The sequence below is a fragment of the Lynx rufus genome, unplaced genomic scaffold (assembly GCF_022079265.1).
Source record: "Lynx rufus isolate CCGP_SWC_20201006 ecotype Redwood Valley unplaced genomic scaffold, mLynRuf1.p SCAF_7, whole genome shotgun sequence".
NCBI classification, from domain to species: domain Eukaryota; kingdom Metazoa; phylum Chordata; class Mammalia; order Carnivora; family Felidae; genus Lynx; species Lynx rufus.
In genome coordinates, this window is record NW_025814889.1 from 103,154,485 (window position 1) to 103,174,159 (window position 19,675).

General features: G+C 35.6%; 1 protein-coding gene across 7 annotated transcripts in view; it reads right to left on the reverse strand.

The window, feature by feature from the left end:
* The window catches only part of PPP1R12A (protein phosphatase 1 regulatory subunit 12A), a 163,560-nt gene that overhangs the window by 109,496 nt on the left and 34,389 nt on the right, over positions 1–19,675 (reverse strand). For all 7 annotated transcript variants that reach the window (XR_006959687.1, XM_047064942.1, XM_047064940.1 and 4 more), the window contains exon 2: positions 850–980. Coding sequence is in view for 6 of the 7 variants with exons in the window: in XM_047064942.1 (XP_046920898.1) it covers positions 850–980 (131 nt within the window). In the remaining variant the exon portion in view is untranslated. The remainder of the gene's footprint in view (positions 1–849; positions 981–19,675) is intronic.

Consider the following 19,675-nt stretch of genomic DNA (forward strand, 5'->3'; position numbering starts at 1 on the left):
CTCATTTACCAACCAATGCCTCCCCTTTAAAATGATGTGTCCTATCTCCAATACACATGGGGAGAAAAATGAAATAAAGGTATAACAATATTTAAGGCTTACTAAGAGAGATTCACAAAATAGAACTACCATATTTGATATTATCAGTTGATAAGTTTTGATGTGAGCAGATAGACAATAAAACCTGTTTATGGTATTGGACAAACAGTAACACAAAAATGAAATAGTTCAGTGAAAAAATTATTTTGTCAGGATAACTATACTTCCTTGTTAACTGTTTGAAGAATCAGATTTTCTTGGAAAGTACCTGCCCATTAAAGGTAGGTAAGAATGATGACCGTTTCTCATTGAATTTTCTAAAAAATGTATTTTTAGAAAACAATCTTAATAGCAACGAAGTATAAATGTTTTGACTAACTGGAGAACTCTGTATCATATTCTCCTTATACCAAAGTAACTTAACTGAGAATTCTTGTTAATTTCTCCTAACAAGTCAGATTACACAGGGATAGGCTAGATTGCTAAATTTAACTTTGAATCATTTGACAATGCTCTACATGTACTCAAAATAAAAGGAGATGGGAATGGAGAAGTGTACCATTACTCATATCAATACAAAGTACCAAAAGCCAAAGAGGGTGGGAAGACAGGAAGATAAACTCCCAATGAGAGACTCAATATATGAATTCCCAAGAACTGCTTATTCTTCTTCCTGGGAAGAATAGTTTTCATGAATTAAGGTAATATAAGAGCTCACTCATTTATCAGTAACACCAATTTCTATAAAATCTCAGGTCTCTAAAATAGTGTTTGGATATTTGGATAAAAGTAAACACAGAACTGGCTTACTCTGCAATATCAAGATATCCACAAGAAGCAGCTGCATGTAGTGGTATCCAGCCTTCATTATCAGGTTGATTAATATTTGCTCCATTTTCAACCAGAAACTTCACCATATCAACATTGTCATCAATGCAAGCCTAAAAACAAAACAGAAAGCACAATCAGAAAAAATATGAAGCAATGCTCCTAATAATACATCCATCCATAGAACAAAATCCCTACTTTGCAACTTTTATAACATAAATATTCTCTGTCAGTTTGCTGCTATTTTGATTGTATTGCCATCAAACAGGTCAATGGTACTAATGTGACTAGACAGTGCCAATCTCACGATAAAAATAAGTACATATTAAAATGATAACAATCAAAACATTATATAAGTACCAATAATAAAGCACTGGCTCCCAAAATGCGATCTGTCGAGGGGGGGGAGGGATCCTTTCAGGAAATTGACAATGCCAAAACTACTCTTAAAATAATACTAAGATGGTATTTCGCCTTTTCATTGTGTTGACACGTGCACTTGACAGTGCATAAAGCAACAGTGGCAAAACTTGCTTGTGCTTTAGCACAAATCAAGACAGTGGCCAAAAAAACTATACTAACAAGTCACTGTATTTGCCACTATGCACTCATTGTTTTTTCTTTAAGCTATTTTTTGGGGAGCTTGAGTAGCTCAGCGGTTAAGTCTCCAACTCTTGGTTTCAGCTCAGGTCATGACCTCATAGTCTGTGAGATCAAGCCCCACATCAAGATCTGTGCTGACAGCAAATTTGCAGATTCTTGGGATTCTCTCTTTCTGTCCCAACCCCAAAATGAATAAACTTTTAAAAAGCTATTTTTTACTTATGAATGTCCTTAAAGTAGTATAAAAATATAAATCTTATTAAATCTTGACCCCTGAATACACATCTTTTTAGTACTCTTTGGAACAAAATATGAAGCATGCAAAAAACACTTCTTTCAAGTATAATGACTGCCCTGAGGAAAAGTACTTGTGCAACTAAGATGCAAGTTGAACTAGCCACTTTTTCCATGGAATACAATTTTTACTTAAACGAGAAACTATACTTAGTCTAACTTGGATTTCTGTCATACTTTTTCTTAAAAATGAACAAAATCTGTCAAGAAAAACAACAGTATTTGTTGTCCATGATAAATTGAACCCTTTAGGAGCAAATGAACCAGTTATTTTAACTTTAAAATGTTATTTATATAACAGGTACAGTATTGCTATTTTAAAACGAATTAATAAAATACTTAAAATCCTCAGTGTTAACCTCTAGTATCACCAAATAGTAATATATTCACACTACGGAAACAAAAGTTCTTTGGGGTCTTTCAATAACTAAAATTTGTTTTAAACATTTATTTATTTTTGGCAGAGAAAGACAGGACACCAGTGGGGGAGGGGCAGAGAGAGAGAGAGGGAGACACAGAATCCGAAGCAGGCTCCACATGCTGAGCTTCCAGCACAGAGCCCTACACGGGGCTCAGACTCATGAATCGCGAGATCATGACCTGAGCTGAAGTTGGATGCTTAACCGACTGAGCCACCCAGGCACCCCTCCAAAAAATTTAAGAGTATAAAGTGGTCTTGAGACGAAGTTTGAGAACTTACAGTAAGAAGGAACTTTTATCAATGTTTACTTTGTGCCAGTAAGTACAACAAGTACTTTATTTTACTGATGTATATACATTATCCTCACAAAAACCCTCGTGAGAAACAAGAATTTTGCTTTATCTGCAGCACCTTAATATGGTTCTTGGCATGCGGTAGGGGCTTAACAGATGAATGATGAGAAAGCTAAGATTCAGAGATTAAGTAGCTTGAATAAGCCAGACAGGTGCGAGATGACAGAGCTGGCACTCTTAACAGTTGTTTAGATTCTAAAAAATATAATCTTTTTCCACACTTAACACTGCTTTCCACAGATATTCATAGTTTATCAACATATTTCTTGCCTATCTGTAATCTCAGCAACAGGATATCATAAGTTCTAGGCACTTACACAGCGTGCTGTATGAATGAAACCAGTTTTTCTTTGCCCACCATAGAAGCGAAAGAAAACACTTTTATTTATTTTTTAAAGGTTATTTATTTTGAGAGAGAGAGAGAGAGAGAGAGAATAAGCAGGGAGGGGACAGAGAGAGGGGGACAGAGGATATGAAGTGGGCTCTGCACTGACAGCACAGAGTCCCATGCGGGGCTCAAACTCACAAACCATGAGATTGTGACCTGAGCCAAAGTCAGATGCTTAACTGACTGAGCCACCCACGTGCCCCCAAAAAACATTCCTAAATAGCACTTTCTTAGGGGAAAAAATGACAGAGTTGGTGTCAAGAAAAGCAATACGGACAAAGTACAAAGTAGGAAAAGCACTGACAGGGAATCATAGCTTTTGGTTCTAGGCTCTAGCTTTGGCAATGCCACAAATTTTATAGTGTTAGACAAGTATTTTAATCTTTTCAGGCTCTAGTATCTTTATTTATCAAGTGGACAGAAGAAGCTGGTAGGTTATATATCTCTAAAATTCCCTAACATGTTTATTTTTTTAAAAAATATTTACTTATTTTGAGAGAGAGAGAATGTGTGCAAGCAGGGGAGGGACGGAGAGAGAGAATCCCAAACAGGCAGAATGCTGTCAGCACAAAGCCCAATGCAGGGCTCAATCCCACGAACTATGAGCTGTGAAGATCATAACCTGAGCCAAAATCAAGAGTTGGAGGCTTAACCAACTGAGCCACCCAGGCACCCAAGATTATATGTATCTGATTCTTCCCCTTGGAACAAGTTAAAAGGATTCTGATGGCAAGATTTCATAGTGCCCAGAATAGTACCTTACACATAGCAGATATTAAATGAATATACATAAGTAACATTCATATGGACTTCAAGTATATACTGCTTGGGGAAAAATCTGTTTTTCAAGAAGTAGGGGTTTAAAGAAAGGGTTGGAGAGATTTGAGAACCACAGCTATCTAGTAACAAAACAAGAAACATCCATTTTCTATTTATTATATTAGAAAGTAGTCTATAAAACATTATTTGAGATAGCTAATGACCCACAGTGGCTTGAATTAATATTAGATCTATTTGAATGCTTAATCATTAAATTTCCTTGAGACAAGACATTGATTTTTTGTTTTTAATGTTTACTTGTTTTGAGGGAGAGAAAGGGTGGGAAGGGAGGAGCAGAGACAGAGGAGAGAGAGAATCCCAAGCAGGCTCTGTACTATCAGTGTGAGCCCAAGGCAGGTCTTAATCCCACAAACAGTGAGATCATGACCTGAGCCAAAATCAAGAGTTGGAAGTTTAACCAACTGAGCCATCTAGGCGCCCCAAGAAAAGATACTGATTTAATTCTATCACCCTTTTCATTCCGCCTGCTTTAATTTTTCCAGACTCCAAAACAGTATTCTTTTATCATCGATTGAAAAATATAAAACTCTTATTTGATAAATACATCTAATACAAATCTGATTATTTATTTTAAAAGAGAGACAGAGAGAGAACGTGAAAGCATGTGAGTTGGGAAGGGGCAGAGAGAGAGAGAGAGAGAAAGAGAGAGAGAGAGAGAGAGGGAGAGAGAATTCCAAGCAGTCTCCTTGCTGTTGGCACAGAGCCAATGTGAAGCTTGAACCCATGAAGCCGTAGGATCATGACCTGAGCCGAAACCAAGAGTGGGACACTTAACTGACTGAACCACCCAGGCACCCCACAATCTGTTAAATTTTTAAAACAGGACACAAAAACAGTTTACCTAATATGATTACAATTTTACTAAGAAATATGTACAAAAAAGACTAGAATATACACTGAAGGTTAACAGTCATCACTGGCTGTGAGACTAAGACCAATTTTTATTTTCTTCTTTAAATTTTTCCTTATTTCCAAAATGTTTACACTGAATAGGCAGTATTTACATAAGAAAATTTAAGACTTCTTTTTTTTGTTTTAAGATTTTATTTTTGGGGTGCCTGAGTGGCTCAGTAGGTCGAGCATCTAACTCTTGATTTCAGCTCAGGTCATGATCCCAGGGTTGTGGGATTGAGCCCTGCACTGGGCTCCACGCTGAGCAGGGAGCCTGCTTAAGATTCTCCCTCTCTTTCTCTCCTCCTCTGTCTCTCTCCCCTGTTCATGTGCATGCTCTCTTTCTCTAAAATAAAAAATTTTAAAAAGATTTTATTTTTGAGTAACCCCTACACCCCACATGGGGCTCCAACTTGACCCAGAGATCAGGAGTCACATGCTCCACTGACTAAGCCAGTCAGCCTGTGCCCCAAGACTTGATTCTTAAGAGAAAAATGCTAAATCTACTGTATTATAATATGGAGAAACAACCAAACCGTTGGTTAAAGTGTAAAATTCATACGACTTCAAAAAACCATTTGACAATATCTACTCTAGCATAAAAATACAAAAGAATTGATAAATAAACGGAGTGGAGTGTATGTGTGTTAGGCGATTCTATTCATAGGATCCTATACATCAATGAGAAAAGAACATCAAACTAAAAGAACCACTGCTACCTTCAACAACACAGATGATCTTCACAGACATAGATGAGTGAAAAAAGGTAGAAAGGATACATACTGTAGGTTTCTAGGCAAAACTAATCTCTGGTGTTGAAGTTCAGAATAATGATCAAATTTGTGGAGAAATAAGAGGAGCATGGGGGTGCTTTCTGGAGGACTGGAAATGTTCCCTATCTTTCTGATTTTTACTTAGGCATATTCATATGCAAAAATTCACTGAATTGCACACTTAAAAGCCATGTATTTTACTGCAAATTATATCTCAGGTTAAAAAAAAAATTAACAGGCTACTATTTTTTGAAAGCCTACTCTATGTATTACCTCCAATATAAGACACTTTACTTATCTTTCTCTAAATTGTACATGCTAAAATAGGTCTTCCTTTATTTTCTATCCCCTGGTCCCTGAAACTCCACAATCAAATGGAATCTCTCTTTTAACTGATAACCTTTAAATATGATGAACACCCTCACCCCAGAATTCTCACATACTCTCTTTTGGGCTAAATATCCCCAATTCCTTTAGCTACTCTTCTTATCATGTATACTAAAAAGCATATATGCCAAAGCCCTAGAAATATAGGGAAGCCGGAAGGATCACATTGCAATATAGCAGGCTTGCCCATAAATATCAATGATCATATTAGGGCATAACAGCAGTAGATAGAGAAGTAGTACTACAATATCATTGGGACATAAAGATAACTTCTCAGGACTAAGATGGTCCATATAGGTCTCATTAAGAAGTATATGTCTGGGGCACCTGGGTGGCTCAGTCGGGTTGAGCATCCGACTTCAGCTCAGGTCCTGATCTCGCGGTTTGTGAGTTCGAGCCCCGTGTCGGACTCTGTGCTGATGGCTCGGAGCCTGGAGCCTGCTTCAGATTCTGTGTCTCCTTCTCTCTCTGCCCCTCCCCCACTTGTGCTCGGTCTTGCTCTATCAAAAATAAAAATTAAAAATTAAAAAAAAAAAAAAGAAGTATATGTCTGAGGGGCACCTAGCTGGCTCAGTAGGTACAGCATGTGCCTCTAGATCTAGGGTCAGGAATTTGCGTGCCACATTGTAGATACAGTTTACTTTAAAAAAAAAAAAAGGTATATGTTTGGGCAATGTTTTGAAGATTATATATAAGTTGTTCAACTAGCAACTCAACTAGAAGAAACTTCCCTGTGCAAATGCACTGTGATTTTCAAAATGCATAGAATAAACTAAGTAAATCATCCAGAGGTATACACAGAGTATTAAGTTATAAAACAGGATAAAGCTATGTGCTAAAAGGTCTTTTCAGGGGCGCCTGGGTGGCGCAGTCGGTTAAGCCTCCGACTTCAGCCAGGTCACGATCTCGCGGTCCGGGAGTTCGAGCCCCGCGTCGGGCTCTGGGCTGACAGCTCAGAGCCTGGAGCCTGTTTCCGATTCTGTGTCTCCCTCTCTCTCTGCCCCTCCCCTGTTCATGCTCTGTCTCTCTCTGTCCCAAAAATAAATAAACGTTGAAAAAAAAAATTAAAAAAAAAAAAATAAAAGGTCTTTTCAGGTAAGATCTGAACATAATGCAGAGGTGACAGGATTTGATGCTAGAGATGGTTTTCATTCCACTTTCTACTCCCACACATAAAGGGAAGAGTACAACACATCCCATCAGTAATAATGGCTCAATTCAGCAGTACAGAGAAAAGCAGGAGAAAACATTTTATAATTTTAAGTAGATAATGTTTGAAAAGAGTTATTAAGAGTTTTTAAGCAGAGGAGTGACATGATCAGAACAGTATTTTAGAAAGATTATTGGAAGCAATATGAAAAAAGAAGGGCCTGAACTGAGTCTTACCAGTTATACAGACTGATCTATAATGAGAAACTTAAGAGAAAATATGCAAGGTTTATTTGGGTGAGGGACAGGGAGAAGCCATTCACGAAAATAAATACTACAGGTTCAAGAAGCAGGTTGAGGAAAGAAAATAATTTCATAGCTTTGGATATATTGAATTTATAGGTGTCTGTATACCTATCTAACCATGCATATCTAGTGGCCAGTGGTCAACTGGATATGCAGACCTAGAGCTTTGAAAATAAAATGTGAGATGAAAACATCAATTTGGGAATTATCTGCATTAAGATAATAATACAATGGGGCTTGAAATCACTCAGGGAGAGGATGCAGAGAAGTGATTATGAAAACAGTAAGAGAAATGTTAATATTAAATTATCCGTATATTTTACTTGGAACACAAAAGTATTTTATTCAGTAAGTTAAAGAGAAAGTCCTCAAGAAGATTACCACTAGTACCAGCAGATGAATACACAACTAAATGATTATATTAAGAGGAACGTGATATAGTGACAGGGCTGTGCACTACTTATTATGGGAGCTCAGAAAAGGAGAACTAAGAAGGAATAGTGATAGTCTGGGAATATCTCCTGGAGGAGGCTCTATCCCAGAGCTTAACATATGAACAAGTGACAAGTGGTGTATGAAGATGCCAAATCACATATAGTGAGGATGAAGGTATGCAGGATCTAGAATGAAGTTTATTTTCCATCTTATGAGTAAACCTTTGATATTGAAGAGAAAAGATTTTCAAGACAAATGGTTAATTTTTAAAGCTTCTCTATTTTAAGAAGGCAACCCCCCTCCGCCAGCTCTTTGAAAAAATTAACCTATGAGTATAGGTGATTCCTGAAAATGAAACGTTGCTGATTCTGATTTAAAATACTTAAGTCAGTATAATGTAAGAAACACCAATAAACATACTAAAGCAGTTAATGTTAAATCTGCTTTTTCCTTTGTTTATAATTTACTAAGTTTTTGAAATGTTTTAATATTAATTAAATGCTAAAAACACTGTCACAAAATATACATTACATATGAATCTCAAGTTTGTGGTACAAGTTGTTCAAAGTGTTCTCCTGAACATTTATAAAGCATACACAAGAAACCGAAGTACACCCATAAAAATACTGTCGCTAAGAGAATCAAAAGCTAACACATGTAGCACATTAAGAGACACATGACTTGCTGACTTTAAATATCTGACTAAAATGTAGTCAGTTTATTAATAAGCCATATATATGGAAAGAAACAGAATGACTCAAATATACCTCCAAAATATTATCGAACATAGCTTCTCTTAAGTTTTTGGTGAATACATATTCAGAGTAATTGCCAATAATAAATGGCTGTGTGAAGACACTTTAGTCATTTAGTCCAGGTTCAGGCAGCTTTGCCAACTTGAGCTGTAAACTAATTCAACAAACTAGTTCAAGTACATAAAACATCTGTTTTATCTCAGCAAGTTAGCTCAAGAACAACCTTTGTTTCCCACGTTTTAAGAAAAAAGTTGAAAAGCCTAACAACAAAGAGATGAATAAAGGAACTACACAATGTTGGCTGAAGGTAGACAAAATCCATAGCTTAAAGACAGATTTTGGGTGGGGCATGTATAGCTTGAAAAATCATTAAATTTCATTCCTAGAGAAATAAAAAATATGTTTAGCAACTATGTAATTCAACTGAGTAAAATCACAATTATGAAATTAGAAGCATTTGAAACAAATTCTAATACTATAATATTCCTTTTCACAAAAGTGGTTTTCTTTAAAGTATGTACTCTACAGCCAGGTTGTGCAGGATTAACCCAGTTCTGCCACTTATTAGCCAGGTGTTGCTGGATAAATTACTTAACGTCCTGTGTGCCACAGTTTACTCTGGAAAACGAGGATAGTAATAGTACCCACCTCAAAAGTTTACTATGATAGGTATATGAATTAATATAGAAAGCACTTAGAGTAGTGCTTTTATGTTTGCAGATACATAATCCACATGCTAAATCACCCCCATTTAAAATTTTTTTTTATATTCTTATCTATAATTTACTTTTTCATCCCTCTGTAAATTATAAAACAAGGTTAAATGGTGAAGACTTGTCAAATATTCCTTTTAGTACCAGTTTGGTAAAAGTCCCAGCCACAATTATTTCTAAGATGACGGTTAAATTATAAAAGATATACAAAGGATATCTTGGGATTTCAGGCTTCTTTCAAACTTTCATATGTGAAATTTTTTTTTTTATTAATTTCTTCTAATGTTTATTTTTGAGAGAGAGAGAGAGAGAGAGAGAGGGAGGGAGGGAGGGAGGGAGAGGGAGAATATGAGCGGGGGAGGGGGAGAGAATGAGACACACACAGAATCTGAAGCAGGCTCGAACTCACAAACCATGAGATCATGACCTGAGCCAAAGTCGGCCACTTAACCAACTGAGCCACCCAGGCGCCCCTATAAATTTTATATAAGTTCATTCATACAAATTATATACAACTCAGAGAAAAGAGAAAAGATTTAGTTGTATAAATGTCATTAGAGAACTTAAGTGAAAATGTAATTATAGTCAATTAGTTGAAACATTTACAATTTGTGCCTAGTCATTAGTAATACAGTTAACAAATGAATTTGAATATGGAAGTTCTCTAAATCAACTTTCATTTCCTTGACACAATTCTTTATGACTCTTACTAAGGAAGACTTGATTCTGTGCAACTGCTGGGAATAGAAATTTGTAGATATACTAGAAAATAGTCCATGCCCTAAGCATTCAGTGACACAGATGTCAGGTGAGAATGCTTAAAGAACTGAACTGGAGATAATCCAATCAAGTTTTGTTTATTTTAAAAGAAAATTGAATTTGGACTATCAAAGGATGAATTACAGACGTGGTTTAAACAAGAAAAACGATGAGGGCGCCTGAGTGGCTCAGTCAATTAAGCGTCTGACTTCAGCTCAGGTCATGATCTCACGGTTCATGGTTCATGAATTCAAGACCCACGTTGGGCTCGTGCTAACAGCTCAGAGCCTGGAGCCAGCTTCAGATTCTGTGCCTCCCTCTCTCTGCCCCTCCTCCACTAGCTCTCGGTCTCTCAAAAATAAACAAACATTAAAAAAAAAAAAGAAAAAAACAATGAAGAACTCTATGCAGTACTCCATTACTGAATAATAAAAAAATAAATACCTTGGTCTTGCATTAAGACTGGCAAATAAACGAGCATGTACAATCCTAGGAGGTCAATTGTATTTAGTTTTGAAAATAAATAAGTTTAGCACTGCATTTAAGTTTCAAATATTTTTGCCCTTTCTACTCTTATCATACAAGCAGGTAGGAAATCTAGATGTAAAAATAAAAACTTATCCTATGTCATAATAAGTCATATACTCAAATGATAAAATGATTGGGATAATAAATTTAAAACACAGATTGTACACAATGCTGGACCATGGGAAATTCTTCATTTGGATTAAGTAAAGTTGAGGTTTATGTACATACAGTATTCTAGAGAGAATAAAGGAAGCAAATACCTGATGAAGAGAAGATCCAATACATATTTGTGGATTGAATAAATTAGACATGGCAAACAGACTATTCAAAAAATCTGAAAAAAACTTGAGACTAAAAAAAAAGTTTTCAGGAGAAAAGTAATCTAAGTATTGCTTCAACATTCATACTTCAACAAGTACTACATATTTGAAAGACAACACTAAAAACTGGGAAATATAAATATTCAAAGACTGAAATATATCCTTTATCTATTTTATTACACAGCTCTGTATATTTCCTTTACTGATAAAGATCTATAAAGTAGTAAGTGAAACCTAGATCTTTAGAGGCTCACATTTTTATTTGGGGACTCAGTAAGGGAAGAGCATTTCTTCTAAAGTTTAGAATCCTTAGGGATCTAAAAAGAATTGAGCTTCAGGATCATTCTCTCACTAATAATTTTTATTGATTATTCTGGTGAATGCAAGGAACAGCACTAAAGAGTATATTCTCTTTGTCTCCTTTAAGCACAGTGCCTGGCATATAGGAAATATGAATCAAAACAAAGTGCTAACTTCTTAACACGTAGACATTTATGGCGTAGGGTGTGTATGTGTACATAAAACTATACTAAGTACTGTGTGAGGCTTGTTGTTTTTATTGTTTCATGTGTTCAAGTCTTTTCTATGAATTAGATGACAATCCCTTAAGAATAGAAAATACCTTATACACTTCACAATACCTAACAGGGCTACTCAATAAATTTTTGTCAATGAGCAATGTAATGATCTTGTACTGTTCTCAGGATGCTTATAATCTAATTAGGAAAATAAGATAAGCAGATAAGGCAGAAAAATAACAAGCAATTTTCAAAGAAATATAGCATTAATCAAGAAAAAGAAAACTCAGAATGGGAGTAGAGATGAGTTGAAGAAAATTTTTTGGAGAAAATAAATCTTTTGCCAGGTTTCATTATTGTCTGAGCTCTAGAAATAGAAAGTAGCCACAGGTTGCTGTTTTCCTTGTTACATTCTTTTATCAGAAGTGATCACACAACTGATCCAGAGGGGTTTAATCAATGTATATATTAACAAGAAAATAATTTAGTTTCATGAGAAGAAATAACATCTACTTACTATTTCTATTAAATTAAAAAAAAAAACTAGGTCACAAAAATATGTAGAATAGGATACCATTCTTGCCATTGATATGCCTAATTAAAAGTCTGGAAGAATATATGGCAAAATGTTAATTAACAGAAGTCAAAGTCATTGAGTTATTTTCCAAAAACATCTCTACAGTGAGGACATAAAATCCGTATGGCTTTCCAAAACAAAACATTTTACGCAGTTGTTAGCTGTTTCTTGACGAATTCCTTGAGTATCCAAGCAAAGTATGTGGCTGATAAAGAGCAGATTCTTCATTAACTCAAAAGTATTAATATATTGAGTGTCCACCTCAGCCAGACACTATGCTAGATGCTAGAAATGCCCTGGTAAAGGACACAGACCAGATTTCTGTACCACAGAGCTTAGACAGAGCCCAGCAGGCAAGACAGGTAACTAAACAAATAGCAAAAAGAGGTATGATAAATGCTATAAAATTTGAGTACTTCAACTGAATTTGGAAGAAAGAGAGAAGAAATCAGAATCTGAGAGTGGTGCCCAGGAATTTCCACTTTAAAGAAATTCCCCATCCAATTTGTAAAACAGACTAGATTGAGAACCTCTGATATCCATGGTAACTGAAACTAGACAAAATATATTCAGAAATCAAGACAAGATGATCAAAGGATCAATAAAAAATAATCTAAATATTATAAATTCCAACAAAGTAGAAGTATTAATATAGCTAACAAAACAAGATGAGGGGAGAGAAGACAAAAATGGATTAGTAATGACATCCTAATCTTTCTTAGAGAATAGTCCAATCTAAAATTGTGATGTGGTCTTTAAAAAAAATCCTATGTCACTGTATTCATAGACTATTTTCTTAGTCTTAAAGGAACATTTGAGTATCCAAGCAAAGTACGTGGCTGATAAAGAAAATTTAACCTAAAATTTAACTATTACTTCAGTCTTCAGTTGTTTTCTTTGGTAAATTAAAGCAAAACTAAATTTAACACTTTTTAATTAAAACAGTATATGTAATATGTATTCTTTTTAATAAAAGTATGTTAAATGGTCTGCATGGAGAGGTCCTAAAATAATGTTCCCTAAATGATGGTTAGTTATGGATAATCAACATCTGTCGGGCACTTATTATTAGCATATAACACAGTGCCTCGTTCAAAATTAAAGAGCCAAATCCTGCCTGCAACTCAGTCTAATTAGAAGTAAACATATACAGGGGTGCCTGGGTAGCTTAGTCGGTTGAGCATCCGACTTCGGCTCAGGTCATGATTTCAAGGTTTGTGAGTTCAAGCCCTGCATTGGGCTCGGTGCTGACAGCTCAGAGTCTGGAGTCTGCTTCGGATTCTGTGTCTCCCTCTCTTCTGCCCCTCCCCGGCTTACGCTCTCTCTCTCTCTCAAAAATAAATTAACATTAAAAAAAAAAAGATAAACATATACATAGATAAAATCACAAAACATAACCTCTCTGTATTTTAGTATACTTGGATTACTGCAGTATACCTTTTATGAAACCTCAAAAATGTTAAATTTTAAAAACGATAGATAGATATGATAGATAGATAGATAGATAGATAGATAGACAGTTATAAACTCAAATTGAGGAAAGGGGGAAAGATTTGGGAAGATTTGTGTAAGACTACTTTTTTGGTTATGCCCCTGTGTCACACAGATGGGGGAGAAATTGCAGGGAAGAAATAGACCAAGGCTTGAAACCATATTCCTGCATCCTTTTCAAAAAGGAAAAAGCAAAGACATGTCTGACAGGCTGAGAACCTAGTAGTTCTGCTATATTCAGATATGATTTGGCAAAAAGTATCAAAGATGGAGTTAAGAATATATAATTCTGGGTCCAAGGAAAGAAAAAAATCCTATTTGGTTATTTAAAAAAATTTTTTTTAATGTTTATTCATTTTTTGAGAGACAGAATGAGTGGGGGAGGGGCAGAGAGAGAGAGAGAGAGAGAGACACACACACACACACACACACACACACACACACACACACACACACACACAGAATCTAAAGCAGGCTCCAGATTCTGAGCTGTCAGCACAGAGCCCAATCAATGCAGGGCTGGAACCCATGAACTGCAAGATCATGACCTGAGCTGAAGTCAGCCGCTTAACTGACTGAACCACCTAGGGGCTCCCTAGTTGGTTATTTTAATGAACTATTATTTTCCATTTTAGACTACCAAGCTATTCTGTATTTCTGGGACCACTGATGGAGGAGTTAAGGAAGTAGGAGTTACTATTTCTAAGTCACAAAATAAGAGGGGCACCAAACATTCAAATGGAGAGCAGAGTGTGAAAAACAAAAGCAAATGAGCAAAGATATAATCAATTTTCAATTACTTTGTTCAACAGTAAGAGAAATAAACAGTTACTAGTAAGCAAAGTAGTAAGCACAGTAAATAGGAAGCAATGGTTAAGTATTTACTAATATAAATTGAGGGATGTAAAATGCCATAAACATTTTATTTTAGCTTGCTAGTGTTCTAGGTTGCCTCTAAGATGACAATGATCTCTGCCTCATGGCAGTCACACCCTTGTGTAAATTCCCCTCGAGTGTAGGCTGAACTTGTTTCCAACAAACAGAACAGGGCAGAAGTGATGGGATGTCATATATACTCTCTTTCCCTCTCTTGGATCACTCACAACCTGGAAGAACTCAAATGCCTTGTCAAGAGGCAGTCCTGTGGAGAAGCCCATGTGGCAAGCAAACAAAGCTGGTCAATAACATGAGTAAGTTCTGAAATGTATCCCTACTACTTACCCACCCCCCCAGCTCAGTTAAACCTTCAGATAAGACTGTGGTCCCAGCCAAGCTGCCTGAGGGCAATCTCATGTGCGATCTTGAGGCACCTAGATAAACCACACCCATTATTATTTTTTTTTTAATTTTTTTTTTAACGTTTATTTATTTTTGAGACAGAGAGAGACAGAGCATGAACGGCGGAGGGGCAGAGAGAGAGGGAGACACAGAATCGGAAACAGGCTCCAGGCTCTGAGCCGTCAGCCCAGAGCCCGACGCGGGGCTCGAACTCACGGACCGCGAGATCGTGACCTGGCTGAAGTCGGACACTTAACCAACTGCGCCACCCAGGCGCCCCAAACCACACCCATTATTTTAAGTTTGGATGTAATCTGTTATATAGCAATAAACAGCGGCTGCATTACTAGATTTTGGATCAAAGTAGAAGGCATTTATATCAATTTTCATTACTTCAGTTTGTGTGTATCCAAACATCATGCTCCCTTCTCTACTTAATCTCTAATTTGTCTTTTCTCATATATTTCAACTCCTTGTAAATGCCATCATTGGTCCTTTAAGCTAGGAATTATAAATTACCTAGGCCTATCCAGTTATCTAGACCTATCTATTTCCACAAACTCAAAGCTCTAATCACACTGGGCCACCCTTCATTTCTTGAATATGTCAGAACAATCTGAAATTACACCTTTAGAATAAGTAAATAACAATCTCCTGGTAATGTGCCAGTGAGTACATGTTTGATGAGTAAAAAGGTATAAAAGAATAACCTTCTAACTAAGCAGAGCGATCGTAAATTAAAAAACCCTATTATTCCTTTAATATTTACTTTCGAAGGAGGGCATATGAACAAAAGAAAAAAAAATCTTTTATACATTCCTTTACATTGAGGGGAAGGGGTATGTATGATTTTCTATTGCATAATCTATTTAACTAATTTATCCCCAAAATGTTAGAAGATGCTAGTACTTTTACATTTACATATAATAAAGTTTTTACATTCCTTTAAATGTAGATCTCCATCTAGTCAAGAGAAAATAATATGGCAGAAATAAGAATACCTAAATTTTCAATATGCCTCCTGAAACAACTGTCATTATGGAGCCCTTCTTAAAGCAACTTATCACAAAAATTTACTGTTTCCATGAAACTACTGAACTGAAAAGTTAATAAATAAATGGTTTCTGACAAACTGTTCTTAAAAACTTCTAAAAATTCAGAGAATACTGGATTAAACAGATTTCTTTACTGCAGAACATGTCAAAAAGTCCCTTTTCCCACTAAACTCCATTTTTATCACCACAATCTATTTTTACATCCAAGCTGAGGCACTCAGTCTGGGACCACTATCCCAAACAGACACAATCCCTTTGTAATATAATAAATAAGCATTACCACTGCACTGTAACTTCCAAGTCTCTTTCAGATACAAATAATCAATATGAATTGATATTTCATAACTTTATACTATTTTTCACTTTTATGGGAAAACTATATATGCAGATTTTATGTACCAATAACTACATGGAACCAGAAACTTCTGAAAGATCTTTTTATTATTTATCTATACTACACATTCAATGATGAACATGGCTGACTCAATACATTACACATCAGATTTTCATCTTTGGGGATGATTCTCCAGTTATCTAAAAGACTTTTTGACACATAGGTAATTTTGCCAGAAAGACAAAGGCTACAAGATTTTGTTGAGGTAAACATGACAATAAAGGGTCTTTAGATAAAACCCAGTGTTAAAAATTCTATGGAAGCATATTCTCAGGCCTCATCACAAAAAAGCTGGTTGATGGGAGGAGGGGATTGAGTCCAGTTGCCAAGAAAAAGTAACCCTAGAATGAAATTTCATTTCTTTCTGATCATAAGACTTAAGGTAGTTTGGGATGTTTAACTTCTCTGGAAGATAAAGGGTACCCCTGAGTAGTAGCTGAGGCATTGCTGGACCCTACAGATTGCTCCTCAATTCAGTCTTCTTTTAACCATCTTTAGCTTTTATTTTTAGGCTTTCCCCAGCCTATTTCAATGTAACGAGAGTTAAATCACTCTCTCCTTCCATTTTCTGTAACACTGTACACATATCTGTCCTAACACACTTAAAACATTGTGTTACAATGATCTTCCTATATATACTATCTTTACATTCATTTTTCTCTCCTGCCTCCACTACACTGAGCTCTCAAAGCCAAGGATCCCATTAGCTTTTCATAACACCGTGTCTAGAATATATCAGTAATCAAATGTTAAATGGAGGAACCTACAAGTAGGATTTAGCTTCACTGGTAGGATTCAGAAATAGGTTGCTGATGCTTTGTTACCTATAGTTGAATGTATCAGAGAAATTAATTTTTCCATGTCATATCTGACTTACTATGGGAAGATGGAGAGGTTGCAAAACATTTTGAAATTTCTAATGTTAGGGGGAATAATACCTTTTCGTACATGAAAAATGTGTAACTATTGATACTAAGAATCTATAAACTATTAAACTATCTTGGAGTTAAATGTATGAATGATATTCATGATATGACCACTCAGAAAAATCACATTCTTCAAAGCGAAAATGAGGATTAGAGCTAAAGGAGATCATACCAGTGTAGAAATAAGTTATTGTTTTAATAATCCTTTTCGCCAACACTGCTGTTCTTGAAGGTTCACACCTTTTTCAACTGTGTACCCTAATCAGCAGAAGTTCCAAGGAAGAAAAGTCTCTAAGCAAATAATTTCACTTTCACTTCCCTAATACCTGCCAGTAATCAAACCTACACTTTCCAACTGCACTACATGCACATCTTCTCCTCTCCCCTGTAGTGAGATAAAATAAACTAGAACTGCTTTTAAGTTTCCTTAAAAAAAAAAAAAAATGAAAATTATATAACAGCATGTAATACTTTGTTAAAATAACATTAGCATTCTAGCATAAAACTACTGCCACAAAAGGAATTCCTTCCACTAGTAACAGACTCCCAATGCGCATAAGGTTCTTAGTAATTTAGCTACTGTGGTAATAAAAGCAGCCAAGAAGACAGTACTGAAGACAAAGTGAAAGTCAGCTAGTTGTGTTTTTGTTTTTTTTTTTTTTTTCTTTTTTTGGAGTGGTGCCTTGCATTTCACTGAAAGTCTAAAAGCTAAGTCTTGACCATATAAGGCTTTGGGATTCCCATGGATGGAAATGCCTAGGCAACAGTCAAATCTAATAACCCTAAAATACATGAAACTTAGGTACTAAGCTAACATGAGAGAGTTTTGTTTTGTTTTCTAGTTTCACTTAAATATATTCTCACAGAGAATCCTAAAAGTGTTCCTACAAAACACTATGATCAAATTCAAGTGAAAATATATAATAAAGAGTATATAATGAATTATTGAAATTTCCTTAAAAATACTTTTGATGGAAATCTTTCTCTAAAGTGTTACACATTCCTTTATCACTTTAACAAGCACAAAAATTATAATTTTATTTTTCTGCATCAACCTACTATGACACCAACTATTAAAATCTGATGTTACACAACAATGTCCTTATAGCCAATAGTTAATGCAGCTATAATGCTAACCAAAATGCTTTTTGGAAATCATGTTTCCTTTTAAGAGATTTTCTACCTTCTATCTTGCTTTGATCTATTGCCTCTTAAAACTATCTGATAGCTTATCTTCATTTTAATTTGTAGCTCTTAATTTGTCAAACATTAAAAAAAAATTAAGCCTAAAATAAGAGCACATAGAAACTATGTGAGGACTTCTCCTAGGTAAAAATAGCTGTGGCTTAAGTGTGTGGATTCTGCAATGTCTGTTACAGTTCTAGAAGTAATGCTTATTTTCCAGGGTTGTTTTTTTTTTTTTACATTATGAAGTTTCCAATATAAAACAAATGTATTATACAAATAACAACCTATAAAACGTAGAAGCCTGACCTATAACCACATGACATCAAAACTGACAACTACTGAAAAAAAAAAACAAACTAATAAATGTTACTGGCAATCTTTTCTCTGCATGGATGTGATTAAGAAGAACAACCAGGTAACAACACAACTAGTGTTGATCCTTTCAGAGCCCCTGGAAAAAATAGTGGTGACCCTAAGAAAATGAGAAAGACCCTGAGATAACAGTTCACTTTTATGTTATTTATATTTGATTTACAACCTTGGACACTCATGGTCTCTAAAATAATAAAATGTACTGATGATGTACTTTATGATTTAATTTTCAAGAATCCAACAACAACAACAAAAAGGAAAAGTAGAGGGGCGCCTGGATGGCTCAGACTATAGATTTTGGCTCCGGTCATGATCTCAGTTTTGTGAGATCGAGCCCCACCCAATTGGGCTCTGGGCTGACAATGTGGAGCCTGCTTGGGGATTCTCTCTCTCCCCCTTTCTCTCTGTCCCTCCCCCACTTGTGCTCTTTCTCTCTAAATAAATAAATAAATAATAAATGAATGGAAAAGTAGTTCATTTTATAGAGCTTAGCAATATGTAAAACTCAGTAGAATGCTAATGTCAGACACAAATGGAAGTATTTTCTGATACAGCTATTTCATGTTAATAAGAGAACAGACTATATAAATAAGGCATGGAGTTAAACCCAAAAACTCTTATTTGGTCATAATAATAAACTTCCTTTTCCTGAAAACATCTTTCAGAAGACCAAAACCAGTTTGGGGACTTTCATACCTCTCACCAGCACTGCTACACTGTTCAGATCTTTTCCCAAACTACTGAATATCTATCATTCATTAGGTACAATATGCTTGGCACATGAAGCTCACTGGATACATATTATGAAATATATGGTTATTTGGGGATCCAAACAGGAAATAAGATGATCTTTATTGAAGATGGAAGTTTCTAGGATCTCAAAAGACAAGAATAGCGTAGGGAGGAGTTGGCATCTAGGAGAAACTTAATCTATATCTTTAAGGTTAAGAAATGGCGAAAGCTGAAACAATTTCCCTAAAAAGGGAAGCAGCACTTGGTATTTGTTAAGGATCGTACAGTACAAGAAAGGATGGTAGGTGATTGGGGAGAATTAACTAGAAATGAGAGGGGAAGCCTGTAACCGGCCCCATAGA